The 17,381-nt window shown below is 40.0% G+C and overlaps 2 protein-coding genes across 2 annotated transcripts; both read left to right on the forward strand.

Annotated features, from left to right (window-relative positions):
• Positions 1–216: 216 nt before the first annotated feature.
• Positions 217–7,545, forward strand: LOC133532568 (zinc finger protein 652-B-like). Its single transcript, XM_061871304.1, has 7 exons — positions 217–499; positions 2,344–2,472; positions 3,367–4,002; positions 5,553–5,687; positions 6,098–6,225; positions 6,364–6,438; positions 7,176–7,545. Exons 1-7 carry the CDS (start codon positions 362–364, stop codon positions 7,378–7,380), a joined length of 1,446 nt encoding a protein of 481 aa, XP_061727288.1. The 5' UTR covers positions 217–361; the 3' UTR covers positions 7,381–7,545.
• Positions 7,546–8,569: 1,024 nt separating this feature from the next.
• LOC133532589 (gastrula zinc finger protein XlCGF7.1-like) lies at positions 8,570–16,588 on the forward strand. The gene is made up of 6 exons (XM_061871333.1): positions 8,570–8,725; positions 10,436–10,636; positions 12,932–13,096; positions 14,113–14,214; positions 15,846–15,944; positions 16,362–16,588. Exons 2-6 carry the CDS (start codon positions 10,439–10,441, stop codon positions 16,539–16,541), a joined length of 744 nt encoding a protein of 247 aa, XP_061727317.1. The 5' UTR covers positions 8,570–8,725; positions 10,436–10,438; the 3' UTR covers positions 16,542–16,588.
• The last annotated feature ends 793 nt before the right edge of the window (positions 16,589–17,381 follow it).

Genomic DNA, 17,381 nt, shown 5'->3' on the forward strand with positions numbered 1-17,381 from the left:
TTATGCTTGGCTGTTGTATTCGGAGTCCATGTGATAGATCTGCTCAACTAATCAGCAAATAATGATATTCGATACATTTTGTATAGTAATATTTAAATGTAACCAAGCTTTCTCTTCGGTCCGTCAGAATTGATCAGATTGTTTCATCGTCTGTTACTTTGACCAACATAAACAATTTTCAAACGAATGAAATTTGACAGCAACAATGACAGCTTTCTGTGCTTTTGTATTGACTATGGCACTATACATATAATTGTAAACACTTTATAGCATTTTGAGTGCGAAAGTCTAGTAAAATAAGTAGATTATTTGTTTTAATTTTAATATTTATGTCTGATCTAAGTTAAACTAGTATTACATCATGGATATAACACCAAGTGAATCGTCAAATCGTGATTCTTTGTTGTGCTGTCGCGCCTGCCTGTCTACCGAACGCAGATTATTCAATATCCATGAATGCAAGCTTACTGATGCCTTTTCTCACATTTCGGGGACTCCTGTATGTATTGTATGCCAATTATGAATATTGTTTGCAGTAAAAAAAGGCCAAAAGTAGTGGATCGAATTCTAGGATTATAGGGTTTTATGGTGGTATAAGATACTCATAGAATAGGTTTCTATCTATAATTCACAGTGACATAATAACAAAAAAAAACATTTAACCATAATTTTATTTATGTGTACATACACAAACATAAAACAGGGTTTGATTGCACTGCAAGCCCATAAAATACAAAATTAAATATTAATTTGAGGATTTATAAAACATGACCATGTTTTAAATGAGATTATGTTTAATAGTACCTATATTAAAAATCCATTTATTTGCAATTTCTACTTTAACTTATTTTCACAAAAAAAAATCATAACATCAATACCATAACATCTAAACCTTTTAGTTTAAATGAGCACTTTTAACAGTTTTTTTGGATGTTTTCATAATCAGAGTCTTGAGCACTATTTAGGCAAAAATATTGACTTTTGAAGTGAAAACTTCTTTAGCGGCGCTGTGCACTTTTTGTGATGGGAAAAAAATGTTAAACTCGCGACACGTGACCGACAGATTCGTCAGATTGAAAATTCGTAAGACGGACACGTGACTTGATTGAAAAACTGTTACAATGTCATTGAAGCCAGGGTCTAGGAGAGGAAGTATTGTATTTTACCATGTAATTGATAGTATTTTTATACCGATAATTAAAGCAATTCGTGCAAAATTATTTCCTAACCATTCCAAAATATAAAAAATGAACAACATTAATATTCAAGTTTTCACTTCTACCGGCAGGAGTGCAAACTGTTTTTTTTTATCATAGTGTGTCGTGCCGAAATCGATGTTCACATCAAAAAGAACAAAGGTTTAGTGTTTTGTTCAAGATTGCTATCAATTTTCGATTGCCAAATAAAGCAAGTTTAGATATTAACCTCTAATTGCCTAGGAGCTTATAAGAATTCTATTTCCTAGTACTTTAAGAGGGAAGTTTACCACATACTACACACATTTATACCACAATTACCACATACTCGTCCATACATTTTCCGCTTCTAAATATTTTCCATTCTCCATGATTTTTTAGTATGTTATAGACACGATGAAAAACTAGGTTTATAGGTTTTCATTCTTTTTAACTTTGCTGTACAATTTTATTTTTTTTTAGAAAAAAGTAAAACCTAGAATATATAATTCTGAAGCATTCGACATCAAAATCAAAGTGATTTGTTAAGATTTAGTTAGTGTAAACCGTTTTCTCCCGAAATGGAATTTCATAGAAAAGGTACTGTTATTTTGTTACGATCGCAAAGCTAATCTTCCTTCTTCAACTTTCTTCAAGTAAATCAAAATTGTAATTTTCTCAACCAGTTTTGGTTTAAAGTCAAAAGTTTTTTACAAATTTAACCATTTAAATATTGCTCTTATGTACAAACAAGGTATTAAATATGTACACGGACAAAGTGCCAAGAATATGTATACACAACGTTATTGCCTATATATTAAGATAGTGTGTACACATTTTTATCACTTAGTCATATCGATATTCAATACCTTGTCTGTATAAATGTAAAGATAAATGTGTAAATGAATATGTGTTAATTAAAAATAAATTAAAAAAAAAAGCCATTTATTTCTGGTATACTACTTATCTCTACTACATGTTTTTTTTTAAGTTTCTTAAACCTAGGTTACAGAACCCTCCTTGAAGGTGTAGGCCTCTTCCAGCTGTCTCCATTTGATGCGGTCTTGGGCCACGCATATCCAGTTGGCCCCCGCTACTTTTACCAAGTCGTCTTTCCATCTTCAAGGCTTCTTTTTCTCTTAATTTATACTTGTTATTTTTTCCACAGGTATACCAGGACTATCTCCCGCAGTTCCTCTGCACGTTCTGCCGCGCCTTGCTGATCAAATGTGTTACCTTCAGAGAGATGTGTCTCCGCACACAGCAGACCCTCTTGCCAGAGCTGTACAGGGGAGGGGTAATGTTATTTATAAACTGAAATAAATAAAATCGTCTAAGCTGATAAAATTTCTATAGTCAGGTGACTTATAAATTATAACTTAAAAGTTCAAATTTGTATATTATTTTTATGTAATAATTTATCTCTACATCAACCTATAAAACAAAGACCCTCGCCGCATCTGTCTGTCTGTATGTATGTTCGCGATAAACTCTAAAACTACTGAACAGATTTTTATGCGGATTTCACCTATCAATATAGTGATTCTTGAGGAAGGTTTAGGTGTATATTATATAATTTGTTAAGGTTTTGTGTAACCCGTGCACGGGCTGTCCCGTACGGACGCATATCATTTCTTGTTTTTTTTTTTCAACGTTAAAGCAGGCGATTATTTTTCTTTGGTTAATTTAGATGGAGACTATTTTGAGACGCCTAAATTACGGCGCCAGTGTCGACCGACAGCACATCTTCAGACCGTTTAGACAATGACTATTTTCAGCCGGCTACATCTCGCCGCCAGTGACCAGCAAATCGACACTAGTTGTTTACACGGTGCCTTATCAGTACCAGAGAGTGACAGACGCGGGCAGAGATCACTAACGCCAAAAAAATAGGCGCCTCTTCTATTCCGTACCAGCGCTGGCATGCCGCGAAGAAATGGCACCGAAAATGGCGCCGTAATTTAGGCGGCTGAAAATAGTCTTCGTCTAAATCTAAAAATAGAAACTCTTGTGCCTGTAAATCTTTGGAAAATTCGCGTGTGTACGGGACAAGGATAGACAATTTCAAGGAATGCTCCTATAGAGTATAGGGTGGTAATTTTTTCCTTATAATAATTATTGTTACCTATAAAGGGTTAAATATGTTACTATCACTATCTTATATGTTATTTTATATTTGTTTATCTTACAGTTGAATGCAGAATATATCCGCAGTATACCCTCCTATAGCATCTACAACCTAACTATAACTCAATTAGAAACTCAACAATACCTAGACACTGTTCTACCTGACGTAGAAATAAAAGTCGAGCCAAACATAGACATAGTAGACATAGATAGTATTATAAAGAACGATCTGAAAATAGAAGAAAAAGTAGAAGAAATTAATGAAGACAAAGAAAAAGATATAGTTTTCGTAAAAGATGTAGAAATCATTAAAAAGAAAAAGAGGAAAAAATCTACAGGTAAGAAAAAGAATGAATCTCAAGATGAAGATGACTATGATGACATAAATGACAGAGATGATGACAGTATTGTCAGTTTAGAAGATAAAAAGAATATAGAAATTGAAGATATCGATGATATAGTGTATGATGATAATGTTAATAGAAAAAATGGTAAATCTAAAGAGAAGAAAAAAGAAAGGAAAGGAAAGAAGGCTATTGCAGTTAAAAATAATAAAAAATTGAAAGTTGTACGCAAATCCAAAGAGGTTACAAAGAAGACAGGAGCGAAATATCCCAGAGACCCGACAAATGATATGCCACTGTTTGATTTTGATAAGTTCGAGAAAACGCATGCAGTACAAATTGTTACTTTGAGTAAGGTAAGAACAAGTTTGGTATAATTAAAATTTTCTTATAAAGTGTTTGTTAAGAGAGGTTTACCCAGAAAATTGGAAGAAAACAAATGATATGCTGCGCTTGAAACTCGCGACGAAAGATGTGACCGTCTTGTGTCTGAAACACACCCAACGTCTTCTTTTAAATTATGGCCTCCATCAAATCTATGATGGTTTTGTCAATGTCAAGTGTCATTGTTCAGTAGTAACTTTTAAGTGTGTAGTGTATAAGTAGGCTACGTTAGTTAAATTTAAACAAGATTTAACTTTTTTAAATAAAATTGAAGTTAAATAGACTACCTACACTGTTATAATATCTTACTGATTTTGGATAAAAAAAACATATTTAATAGACTGACAATAATTTCCTCATAGGTGGCGGTATATTAATCCAGCATTTCGTTGCAGAATATTTAAAACTGCCACGAAATGCGGCAGTACAACGCTACCGACGTAGTATTTAAAAAAATATATTTTTGTTAGTATTAAATAGGGGGGCTGCGACCGCATGCAAGTTAGTCGAATAGATGCAACTACGTGAGACGCACGTCTTTCATTTCCTTGCCCCGCCCCCGCACCCCGACTAACAGTGGTGACTGGGTTGTACCTTTAATTATTCTTCTTCTTCCTCCTCACGTTGTCCTGGCATTTGGCGTTCTACCTTTAATTATTACACGTGCAAAAATAAAACTGTGATCATGCCTAGAGTACCAATAGGAGCGTTAACCATGTTTAATCATGAAGTGCAAGATTGGTTAGTGTTCAAAGAACGTTTGGAACAATGGTTTGTGGCCAACGATATACGCCACGGCTGACAAGGCCGAGTGTAAGCGTCGGGCTATCTTGTTGAGCAGTCTTACCGAGGGTTCCTATAAACTGCTGAGGGATTTAGCATTACCCAAAGTCGTGAGAAACCTAGAATGTGATCCTCGTGAAACTTTTGGATGATCACTTACAATTTGGACATGAGATAATGTCGAAAAAAGGCTAAGAAGATTAGGTGAGAGACATGCTTCAACAAATACAACAAGATATATGCTTACTTCTAGAATTGTGCGCGCTCGTTCACTGTAAAGATCGCTCCTACTAACTAGTACAAACTCACAAATGTTCGGTCGTTTATGGTACAGTACACCGAGACAAACTGAGCATAATAATGTAACGGAACCGTTTTTGCGGACGTTTTGTAAAGTACAATTCAATATTCTCTTCTTCAATTCAATATTCTCGCTTACTCCCGTGAGTTGCAACGGCGTGACGGCTATGTGCTGCCTCGCTCATATTACCCGAGAGCCTTTCGGTCGCCATCGCACGTGCTCGACGTTAGTACGGTCGGATCTCTCGGATCCCTTTGCTGTCATTGTCACTCCTCGCTCCCGTTCTTTTGCGTGTAGTGTACTAAAATGTACTAAGAGCAGAATCATTAGGGAATAGTTCAGTCTAGTACAGTGATGAGAATTGCGTCTTTAGTACATGTACTACATTAGCCTACTTCCTTCTATATTACCCTGTTAGCTTCATATCTGTATGTGCAGGAGGAGCAGCTGGAAGAGATCACCTCGCGCAAGAAGTCCCGCAATTACCTGGAGTCCCGGTTTCGGTGCGACGACTGCGGGAAAGGCTTCGACGCGGAGGCCGCCTACACCAACCACCTAGTGCGGCATAGTCCAGTGAGTAATACAATAATTTAAACCCAGTCACACCGGATGCGTGTGCGTAGACAAGCACGAGCGCGTTGTAATATACAGATTGCTGTGAGAGGCGGCACATCGCTTGCGTGACGTGTGCGTACATGTCTACGCACGCGGCTGGTGTGCGCGGGTAAAATTTTCGAGTCCACGCGAGGAAAATGATAATATTCAAGCCACTGTAATTAGTGTTACCATTTTGATCATCGTCAAGTCATAAAATCAGTAATAACAGCCCATAATTAACGTTTTTGATAATTTATTTGTTTTACTTTATTTAGAAGAGCTTTGCATTTCCATTTTTGATCACACAAGCTTGTTTTTTTTTTGCTTTTAAGTATATATGATTTCTCTTCAGTATCAATTTAAAAAAATATGTTTATGAATTTTAGAGCATGGGCCAGCATCCCTGTGAGATCTGTTCCGTTCGCTTCAAGCTGAAGTGCCGACGCCAGCAGCATCAGGACCTTCACCGGCTCAAGTTCCTCTGCAAGGAATGCAGCTTCGTTTCTAGAACAAGGTTAAATAAGCAATTCACATTTTATAACCCAGATATCTCAGGTGTATAAGTTTGCCCATACGCCTGCGAAAGCTGCAAAATGCAAAGTTCCTTAAGAATATGCGAACAGTACTGCGCATAACCTGTATATTTTTTCAGGAGCCAAGCAAAAAGACATCACGCCATGCACGCAGGCAAAACCTACGAGTGCCAACACTGCGGGAAGACGTTCAAGTAAGTGTATCTATTGAATAATAATACATTTTAGATTCCATCAACTCTGAATAGTCCTTACACCCTGTGTGTGTATGATGCGATCAAAACAATTATTAGGTATTCATATACTCGTAGTTAGCAGAAGTAACATAAGATAAAATGTTTTGTCAATGGTTTTTTCCTGTCTGGAGAGGTAATTATTTTTGCATTCTATGTATGTTTATGTTCTGAGTTCCACTGTAGCGTCAAAACTACGTGTTAGATTCAACAGCGCCGGTAGGTAATGTAATACGTAGCTACTTAGAAATAATTTTTTTTTTAACGTAAAACCAGTACTATATAACAAAGCTTAAAAATGTACTTATGTCCATTAACATCATCTTCCTCGCGTTGTCCCGGCATTATGGCACGGCCCATCGGGGCCCGGGGTCCGCTTGGCAACTAATCCCAAGAATTGGCGTAGGCACTAGTTCTTACGAAAGCGACTGCCATCTGACCTTCCAACGCAGAGCGTAAACTAGGCCTTATTGGTATAAGTCCAGTTTCCTCACGATGTTTTCCTTCACCGAAAAGCGACTGATAAATATCAAACGATATTTTGTACATAAGTTCCAAAAAACTCATTGGTACGAGCCGGGGTTTGAACACGCGACCTCCGGATTGCAAGTCGCACGCTCTTACCGCTAGGCCACCAGCACTTCACTTATTTCCTTGAACATTGCAGTTTTTTCACTATGCATATTTCTCCCTGTCAGGATGAGTTCAACGTACCTGACGCACGTGCGGCGCGCGCACGCCGCGCTCAACGTGGCGTGCGACGTGTGCGGAGAGACATTCGTAGGGGACAAAGGGCTCAAGCTACACAAGAAACGAACGCACTCCGAGGTACGTATACAGGGTTCACAGGAGTCACCTGACGCACGTGCGGCGCGCGCACGCCGCTCTCAACGTGGCGTGTGACGTGTGCGGGGAGACATTCGTAGGGGACAAAGGGCTCAAGCTACACAAGAAACGAACGCACTCCGAGGTACGTATACAGGGTTCACAGGAGTCACCTGACGCACGTGCGGCGCGCGCACGCCGCTCTCAACGTGGCGTGTGACGTGTACGGGGAGACATTCGTAGGGGACAAAGGGCTCAAGCTACACAAGAAACGAACGCATTCCGAGGTACGTATACAGGGTTCACAGGAGTCACCTGACGCACGTGCGGCGCGCGCACGCCGCTCTCAACGTGGCGTGCGACGTGTGCGGAGAGACATTCGTAGGGGACAAAGGGCTCAAGCTACACAAGAAACGAACGCACTCCGAGGTACGTATACAGGGTTCACAGGAGTCACCTGACGCACGTGCGGCGCGCGCACGCCGCTCTCAACGTGGCGTGTGACGTGTGCGGGGAGACATTCGTAGGGGACAAAGGGCTCAAGCTACACAAGAAACGAACGCACTCCGAGGTACGTATACAGGGTTCACAGGAGTCACCTGACGCACGTGCGGCGCGCGCACGCCGCTCTCAACGTGGCGTGTGACGTGTGCGGGGAGACATTCGTAGGGGACAAAGGGCTCAAGCTACACAAGAAACGAACGCACTCCGAGGTACGTATACAGGGTTCACAGGAGTCACCTGACGCACGTGCGGCGCGCGCACGCCGCTCTCAACGTGGCGTGTGACGTGTACGGGGAGACATTCGTAGGGGACAAAGGGCTCAAGCTACACAAGAAACGAACGCACTCCGAGGTACGTATACAGGGTTCACAGGAGTCACCTGACGCACGTGCGGCGCGCGCACGCCGCTCTCAACGTGGCGTGCGACGTGTGCGGAGAGACATTCGTAGGGGACAAAGGGCTCAAGCTACACAAGAAACGAACGCACTCCGAGGTACGTATACAGGGTTCACAGGAGTCACCTGACGCACGTGCGGCGCGCGCACGCCGCTCTCAACGTGGCGTGTGACGTGTGCGGGGAGACATTCGTAGGGGACAAAGGGCTCAAGCTACACAAGAAACGAACGCACTCCGAGGTACGTATACAGGGTTCACAGGAGTCACCTGACGCACGTGCGGCGCGCGCACGCCGCTCTCAACGTGGCGTGTGACGTGTGCGGGGAGACATTCGTAGGGGACAAAGGGCTCAAGCTACACAAGAAACGAACGCACTCCGAGGTACGTATACAGGGTTCACAGGAGTCACCTGACGCACGTGCGGCGCGCGCACGCCGCTCTCAACGTGGCGTGCGACGTGTGCGGAGAGACATTCGTAGGGGACAAAGGGCTCAAGCTACACAAGAAACGAACGCACTCCGAGGTACGTATACAGGGTTCACAGGAGTCACCTGACGCACGTGCGGCGCGCGCACGCCGCTCTCAACGTGGCGTGTGACGTGTGCGGGGAGACATTCGTAGGGGACAAAGGGCTCAAGCTACACAAGAAACGAACGCACTCCGAGGTACGTATACAGGGTTCACAGGAGTCACCTGACGCACGTGCGGCGCGCGCACGCCGCTCTCAACGTGGCGTGTGACGTGTGCGGGGAGACATTCGTAGGGGACAAAGGGCTCAAGCTACACAAGAAACGAACGCACGCCGAGGTACGTATACAGGGTTCACAGGAGTCACCTGACGCACGTGCGGCGCGCGTCGCGCTGGACGTAGCGTGTGACGTGTGCGGGGAGACATTCATCGGCGAGAAGGGGCTCAAGCTAGACAAGAATAGAAAGCACTCCGAGGTGCAGCACTTGAAGCTCCATTTTTCTAACAATTACCTAACTACCTAGTCTTTAACTTTAACGATAAGTTAAAGACTTTAACTTTAACGATAATAGTTAGGTTGTATGTAACAGTGGTTTAACCCTTTGTAGAGGTAGAGTCAAGGTATTAAATATCGACACGGAAAAAGTGCCAAAAATATGTACACACTACTAATGTATAGACAATAAGTTCGTATATACATATTTTTGGCACTTTGTCAGTGTCGATATTTAATTATTATTATTAAATCATTTATTTCAGGCAAAACCCATAAAAGTGTTAGTATTACACAACATAACTTACAAGACTATTGTTAGTACATACAGAGATCACAAACACAGACATAACCGGATGAGCATAAAAATAATAAAATGTCAATAATTTATCTCTACAGTAATTTAAATTGACTTAATACCTTTTTTTTTTGTTTATACCTTGACTGTGCAAGGCAAAATGTCAAAGACAATGACGAGTCTTGCATTTTATCTATAGAACCTTTTGACGACCGGTTTGGCCTAGTGGGTAGTGACCCTGCCTACGAAGCTGATGGTCCCGGGTTCAAATCCTGGTAAGGGCATTTATTCGTGTGATGAGCATGGATATTTGTTCCTGAGTCATGGGTGTTTTCTATGTATTTAAGTATTTATAAATATTTATATATTATATATATCGTTGTCTAAGTACCCTCAACACAAGCCTTATTGAGCTTACTGTGGGACTTAGTCAATTTGTGTGATAATGATAATGTCCTATAATATTTATTTATTCTACCTCTGTACCTATTTAGAAATATTTACGTTTTATTATTCTTGTAGATTCAAAATTAGACACTATTTAGTGCAGTGTATTTTTTGCGAAACTCCGTGTTTCATTTCGTTAGCCCACACAATCCTCGTACTTTTTATACTACGTTGGTGGCAAACAATCATACGGCCCGCCTGGTGGTAAGCAGCCTCCGTAGCGTACGCTTGCATCTCCAGAGCAGTTACATGGGTGTTGCCGACCCTAACACTCCGCATCCTCATTGAGCTCTGGCAAACTTACTCTCCGGCAGGAACACAGCACTATGAGTAGGGTCTAGTGTTATTTGGCTGCGGTTTTCTGTAAGGTGGAGGTACTTCCCCAGTTGGGCTCTGCTCTAGATCAGGAATGACATCCGCTGTGCTGTGCCCTACCATAAAGAGCGAGATGACATTCACAATGCCCATACGTCTCTTTTGGACGTAGTTTAAGGACATACCAATTCATCTAAATAAATTGTTTCAGAACATGCCACTAAGGCTCAAATGCAGTATCTGCTCAGCTAACTTCTATAGCGTAGAGGCGCTGAACAGACACACAGACACGGCCGCCGAGCACGGCGACCTGCGGCCGTGCGAGCAGTGCGGCGAGAACTGTGCGAGCGAGGACGCGCTACACAAGCATGTGGGGAAGATGCATCCGTCTGAATTACGTCGGTGTGAAGAGGTATGTTTTCAGGAGCAAGGAAAACGTTTTTGACGACCGGTCTGGCCTAGTGGGTAGTGACCCTGCCTATGAGGGGATGGTCCCGGGTTCAAATCCTGGTAAGGGCATTTATTCGTGTGATGAGCTCATGACTCAGACTTCCTTCGGTCGTGTTTTAATTTATCGCCACTCGTTTCGAATTTCCTATTCTTCGCACTTGTATCGTAATATACTAATATTATATTTTTTATTTATTTAATATTTAATGGCACTTGTGATACTTTTTCATGTTTTAATATCTTGTAATTACCATGGTGCAGTAAAGAATGAAATGAAATATTTATGCATAACATTAGGGTTGAGTCGGTCAGGACCGAAGAACTAAAAGGAATGAAATCCCATCACGGACCGAAAGGAACTAGTTCATCTTAAGCGCTCTTAATCGGTCTCGGTCCTTTAGTTCAGTAGTCGGTACATCGGTACCTAGTACCAAATCGGTCGGGAGCGAATGATCGGAATGAGTCAAGGTCAAGAAAGTCGCTCTCTCACGCTCTCACTCTGTTTATTTGCGAGCGAGAGCAAGATACATACCTAGTCATCCTCATTCAGATCTCGAGATTTGCTCCTGAACTAAAGGAACTAAAAGAGCGAACTAGTTCGTTTGACCGATTGACCGAGATCGGAGCGCTCTTTTTAAAGACCGAGAGGGCACAACTCTACATAACATATATGATTTCTTTTTTTTAGTAGTAGTACTCGTAGTAGGTACAACACATTTTTTTAACCGACTTCAAGATTTTAAAAGGAGGAGGTTATCAATTCGGTTGTATGTTTTTTTTTAAATGTTTGTGACTCCATAAATCCGTCATTTCTGAACCGATTTTAAAAATTATTTTTTTGTTTGAATTTATATTCGACCGACCGGTCTGGCCTAGTGGGTAGTGACCCTGCCTATTAAGCTGATGGTCCCGGGTTCAAATCCTGGTAAGAGCATATATTTGTGTGATGAACACGGATATTTGTTTCTGAGTCATGGGTGTTTTCTATGTATTTAAGTATTTATAATTATATATTATATATATCGTTGTCTAGGTACCTACAATACAAGCCTTATTGAGCTTACTGTGGGACTTAGTCAATTTGTGTAATAATGTCCTATAATATTTATTTATTATTTATTTATTTATTTATGGTAATTTGACGACCGGTCTGACCTAGTGGGTAGTGACCCTGCCTATGAAGCTGATGGTCCCGGGTTCAAATCCTGGTAAGGGCATTTATTCGTGTGATGAGCATGAATATTTGTTCCTGAGTCATGGGTGTTTTCTATGTATTTAAGTATTTATAAATATTTATATATTATATATATCGTTGTCTAAGTACCCTCAACACAAGCCTTATTGAGCTTACTGTGGGACTTAGTCAATTTGTGTAATAATGTCCTGTAATATTTATTTATTTATTTATTTATTATTATTTATATATATACAGATTGGTGCCGTTTTTGTCAAAACTCAGTTCTGATGATGGGAACCATGAGGAATCGAGGGAACTCTTCAAATGTTAAGGGCATGCATATAGTGATTTTTGTATTTTCTTTAACAAATCAAGCATTTACATTTAAAAAAGTGACATTTGATGAAGTGGAACTGGTGATGATGATCAGAATGGAACTCTTCAACGACGCATAGTACACGTTTGGCGATTTGTCCTCTACGCTGTGTTTGTTAAGCAAATTAGATTTTCAAGACAAATTTTTGCCAAGTTCGAGTTCTGACGATGGGGTCCATGAGGAATCGAGGGAACTCTTCAAATATGAAAGGCATACATATAGTGATCTTAGTATTTCCATCTACAAATCAAGTATTTACATTTGTAGAAGTGACATTTGATGAAGTGGAACTGCTCATGATGAACAGAATGGAACTCTTCAAGGCTGCATAGTTCACGTTTGGCAATTTGTTCTCTTTGCATGTTTTTCAAGCAGTTAGTTTTTCAAGGCCCTATTTAAGTAGTTTTTTTAATAATTATCTGGTGCTTTAATTATTTCATGCATGGTGTGATATAATTTCTCTTAAATACAGTAGAATACCCTATTGCGTGTATCTTACCAGTCAACCATAGGGCAAATCTGAAATGTGTCAAGGTGGGTGCAGTGACAAAAAGAAACATTTTACCTCCTTTTCTACATAATTAGGCGTAGGACGCTGTCTTTTTAAGTTCATTGTACGAAATCTAAAATCAACAATAATTGTTCTTTCACCGGTCTATCATTGAAGTCGTTTTTTTTTTCTTAAAAATTATTTATGTATACAGTGCGGGATGACGTTTCCCTCTGCGGCCTCCTATGATACCCACCACCGACGCAAACACCTCCAGCGCTACAAGGACGGGCGGAATGTTCCCCGCAAACGTCGTGTTCCTCGCGCCCCGCCCCCCCGCGGGCAGTTCGTGTGCGAGCAGTGCGGCCGTATACTACCGGTACATAGCTCTGTCTCACTCTATCATACACCTGCAGCGACACAAGTACGGGCAGAATGTACCGCGCAAGCGCCGTGTTTATGTCTTTTTGGCTACTTAGATACTTACCAATTTTCATTACTTATTTAGGTTTAATAGTAAAAAAAAATATATTTTTGATGACCTGTACAAAAAGTATTGTATACAATAGGGATATTATCAAACTTTTCAATCTCGTCACTTAGGCAAACACGGTAGGTACTCGACTGAAAAACTCTTCATTACATCACGGTCGGGCGGATTTAAGTATTTATATATATTATACATATATCGTTGTCTGAGTACCCACAACACAAGCCTTCTTGAGCTTACTGTGGGGCAATTTGTTTTAGAAAGTCAAATATTTATTTAATTATTTATAAAAAAAATACTGTTTCGGTTATTAGTATATTACTATAGAAGCCGGGAAACGTAGGGTTGCAGGCCAAGTAGATATAGACCGGATAGAGATACGCGGCCGGCAACCCCGTTTCTCGCCGAGATTTGTATAGTGCTTTTCTCAAACTTGCAATTAAAACAAAAAATGTAGTCAATTTGTTTTGTGGCGACTTACTCGGCTCGCCACTCTACCAGCGATGCCTTACGCGCGTAAGTCCGCGCGTCTGCGCGATGCGCCACCGCCGTTGCTTAGCAACGAATATGCACAACAACGGTGATTTGTTGTGCATATTCGTTGCGAAGCAACGGTAGCGTACCTATATTTGTTGATGGTTGAATGCCAAGACGTTGTGTGACAATTTGACGTTAAAAAACTAAAGAAGGTTAAGGTTGCTTTACAGTCCTAGGTGTGTAAGGCAGTATGAAATTCCTTTATATCATCTTCACTCATCGCACCTGATGTGTAGTATTTTCGGACCTAATTTGACGTAAGTCATGTCATCATTTCATAGCAAGTTTGAGAAAAGATACATTTCTGTAACAATTTTCTCTTCGAACTTTGAAAGATTTGTCTGTCTAACATGTAATGGTTCTCGCAGAACGCGACGCTGCTGCGTTACCACCAGCGCACGCACCAGGACGTGAAGCCGTACGCCTGCACCGAGTGCCCGAAAACCTTCGCTTTGAAATCCTCCTTAAACGTAAGCATTAATACCAGACCATAGAGATTCAATTCAATTCAATTCAAATATACTTTATTCATGTAGGCCTAGCAACAAGCACTTATGAATAGTAAGACAGTATTACATATAATTATCTTAAGCTAATAGGGTTGTTTCCAATTTTTTGAAACGCTTGTATTACGTTCTATGTATATTAACTAAAAAGTTGCCCTAAAATTCAACTTTTATACTAAAAACGGCTTTAAATATGTTAAATTGACAAAATATATTTTGACAGATGCTTTCGCGCCCAACACGCTCTTTGAAAATTGTGTGACGTCACAGTTTACGGTTTCAAATATCAAACATTTATTCAGCAAATAGGCCACAGGGGCACTTTTACATGTCCATTTTTACAAACAATAAATTAAAAAAAAAAAAACAATTACAAATATCGAATCTATGAAATAATAAATACTTTATTAGAGATGTATACTGTCTCTAAATGTCAAATTACACAAAAAAAACTATGATAAAAAAAATAAAACCATAAAATACTAAAATTCTTTATATTTATTCACTTAAATACAATGCAAGTGTACAGTATGTCTTTAGAGATGTATAAGTCTCTAAGTGTCAGAGATAAAATATAAAAATATATATTAAATTATCCTTAGAGATGTAGAGGGTCGCCAAGGCTTGAATTCTTATATAAATAATTAAAAGACAAAAAAATTAAAACACACAACTACACGTTTGACTCATAACTACATACACACGTAGAAGATACGAACTGTCAACTGACATGTCATTTGTTGTTTATCGCCTAACTGTCAACAGTGTCAATCCGAGAGTTGTGACGTCATCAGAATCTTCAAAGACGTTTCGAGTTTGGTCACGTGACGTGTGCCAAAAGATATTTTAAATTCAATATTTACAAAAATATGGTCATTACAGTTCCCCTAAAACTAGTTTAACATGTTCTTATAATCCAAAAGAATTTATTGGGATACAATTCTGCCCTAAGATTTGTAGATGGAAACAACCCTATTCAAATATACTTTATTCATGTAGGCCTAGCAACAAGCACTTATGAATAGTAAGACAGTATTACATATAATTATCTTAAGCTAATTATAAGAGCAATTTATTGATGTTGTAAATATTAATCCATATATAATACTAATGAATATAATTAAGAGTAAAATAAGAAGTAATAGAGTGCTCATTCCATACATCAGTTTTGGTACCAAAATGCTTATTATTTTCGCAGTTGACATCTAGCATTGAGTAGCGGAACTCTCAGTACTGTTGTTGACAATAGATATCGCAAACAAAAAGTCTAATGCTCAACGATTTTCCGCTAATATTATAACCAGAGTAACCGGAACTCTATTTTCAACTCCTACGCTTACTCGATACTAGATGTCTGATCTGATCTTCAAGAGAGGTATGGGCATTGTGAATGTCATCTCGCTTTATGTGGTAGGGCACAGCACAGCGGATGTCATTCCAGATCTAGAGCAGAGCCCAACTGGGGAAGTACCTCCACCTTACAGAAAACCGCAGCCAAATAACACTAGACCCTACTCATAGTGTTGTGTTCCTGCCGGTGAGTAAGGTTGCCAAAAAAGTTGTAGGCTAAAAAACATATTTTATGTTTTGTACAGTTCCACATGAGGTCACACACCGGTGAGAGGCCGTTCCAGTGCCCGCTGTGCCCGCTCGCCTTCACCGTGAAGGCCAACCTCAACAGACACCACAGAACAGTCAGTATGCCTTAATCATATCATATGTTAGGTAGAGATAGTGTTTCTGGATATTTTCGCAAATTTTTGTAATTTTTAATTTTAACTTTTGTAATTTTTATTGTTTGTAAAAGTGCCCCTGTGGCCTATTTGCTACAAAATAAAAATTACAACCATTCTGCGTGTCTTTTGCGTAAAACGAGGTAGCGTTACTCTAATCACACCAGCTCTACTAAACCTAGCAAGTTTTTGATCATTATGCACTGGCCAGCAAATCATTAATTCAAAACGGAGGTATAGCAATATTAACCCTTGATCAGCAACACCTAGCTACCACACAAAGCGAGATGACATTCACGTTGCCCATACCTCTCTTTTGGACGTAGTAAGGACGTACCCGGGTCCGGGTGTGTGCTTCTAATCTTGTTTATATTTTAGGCGCACCTGAAGCTGCACCCCCGCATCCCGTGCTCGATCTGCGGCCGCGTGTTCACCACCAACTCGTGCGTGCGCGTGCACATCAACACCGTGCACCACGGCCAGCCCGGGCCCAAGCGGGACCGGCGCAAGCGCAAGAAACCGGACTCGCCCTGTACCATATCTAGTCTGACACAATAATATTAATAAAATAAATGTTGACAGAAAATAATTGGTTTATTTCCTACTTTAAGCAATAGGGAATCGGAAAGCAGAATATTGTAAACAATACAATAGTAGATTGTTAACTCGGGGAGGCATACATTTCTGTCGAGATAGTTTGTCAATGATCCGAGACTGAAATAGTGCCTTTCACCCAACACTATTCATTTCGAAAATGAGGAAACTAAAACACATGTGTATTAAAACAAACATGACTAAGTATGAACTTACATAGAAACTTTCAATTTAAAATTTAGGTTAAAATATCGTTATTTATGGAATGGGGAGTTAAATATCAAAATGGAAATTCATAGTTTTAAAACGAATACGGGACTTAATCGTAACTTACGTTTATTATATGGCCTGACGTTTCGAACGTGACGTTACGCTCGTGGTCACAGGCAGACTGGCGAGGAATTGTATCAACATCTTGCTGCGCGGGTATTGCGAACTACCCGCACCTGATCTTGATTATTCACTTGTACGCTAGGGTTGTCACTTTGCCTACACACAACACTCACGACATCCGATGGTATGTGTTGGAAAGTTTTTTCACCCTTACATTTGCTAATCACTGGATTCCTCGAAGACGAAATTCCCTGTCCCTCATTTTGATTGCAATTTCTGTGTTTTTTTATTTCAATTGCTTCGTTCGTTTTAAAACTAAGAACGAAATTCGTGTTGGTTTAAATCAATATAAAATGGAAATTGTCCAATAAATCCATTTAAAACTAAATATTAAAAGCTCATCGTAAAAAAACATATTTATGACTTTTATCACTTTTTTTTTATACAGGCCAGTCCAGACGGAAACAAATT

This window comes from Cydia pomonella, chromosome 27 (assembly GCF_033807575.1).
Source record: "Cydia pomonella isolate Wapato2018A chromosome 27, ilCydPomo1, whole genome shotgun sequence".
Lineage (NCBI taxonomy): Eukaryota > Metazoa > Arthropoda > Insecta > Lepidoptera > Tortricidae > Cydia > Cydia pomonella.

Coding starts and splice junctions, on each gene's coding strand:
- LOC133532568 (XM_061871304.1), top strand. CDS start 362: ATGGATATAACACCAAGTGAATCGTCAAATCGTGATTCTTTGTTGTGC. Junction 2,473..3,366: donor CAGAGCTGTACAGGGGAGGG/GTAATGTTATTT, acceptor TTTATCTTACAG/TTGAATGCAGAATATATCCG. Junction 4,003..5,552: donor AAATTGTTACTTTGAGTAAG/GTAAGAACAAGT, acceptor CTGTATGTGCAG/GAGGAGCAGCTGGAAGAGAT.
- LOC133532589 (XM_061871333.1), top strand. CDS start 10,439: ATGCCACTAAGGCTCAAATGCAGTATCTGCTCAGCTAACTTCTATAGC. Junction 13,097..14,112: donor AGTGCGGCCGTATACTACCG/GTACATAGCTCT, acceptor TGGTTCTCGCAG/AACGCGACGCTGCTGCGTTA. Junction 14,215..15,845: donor CTTTGAAATCCTCCTTAAAC/GTAAGCATTAAT, acceptor TGTTTTGTACAG/TTCCACATGAGGTCACACAC.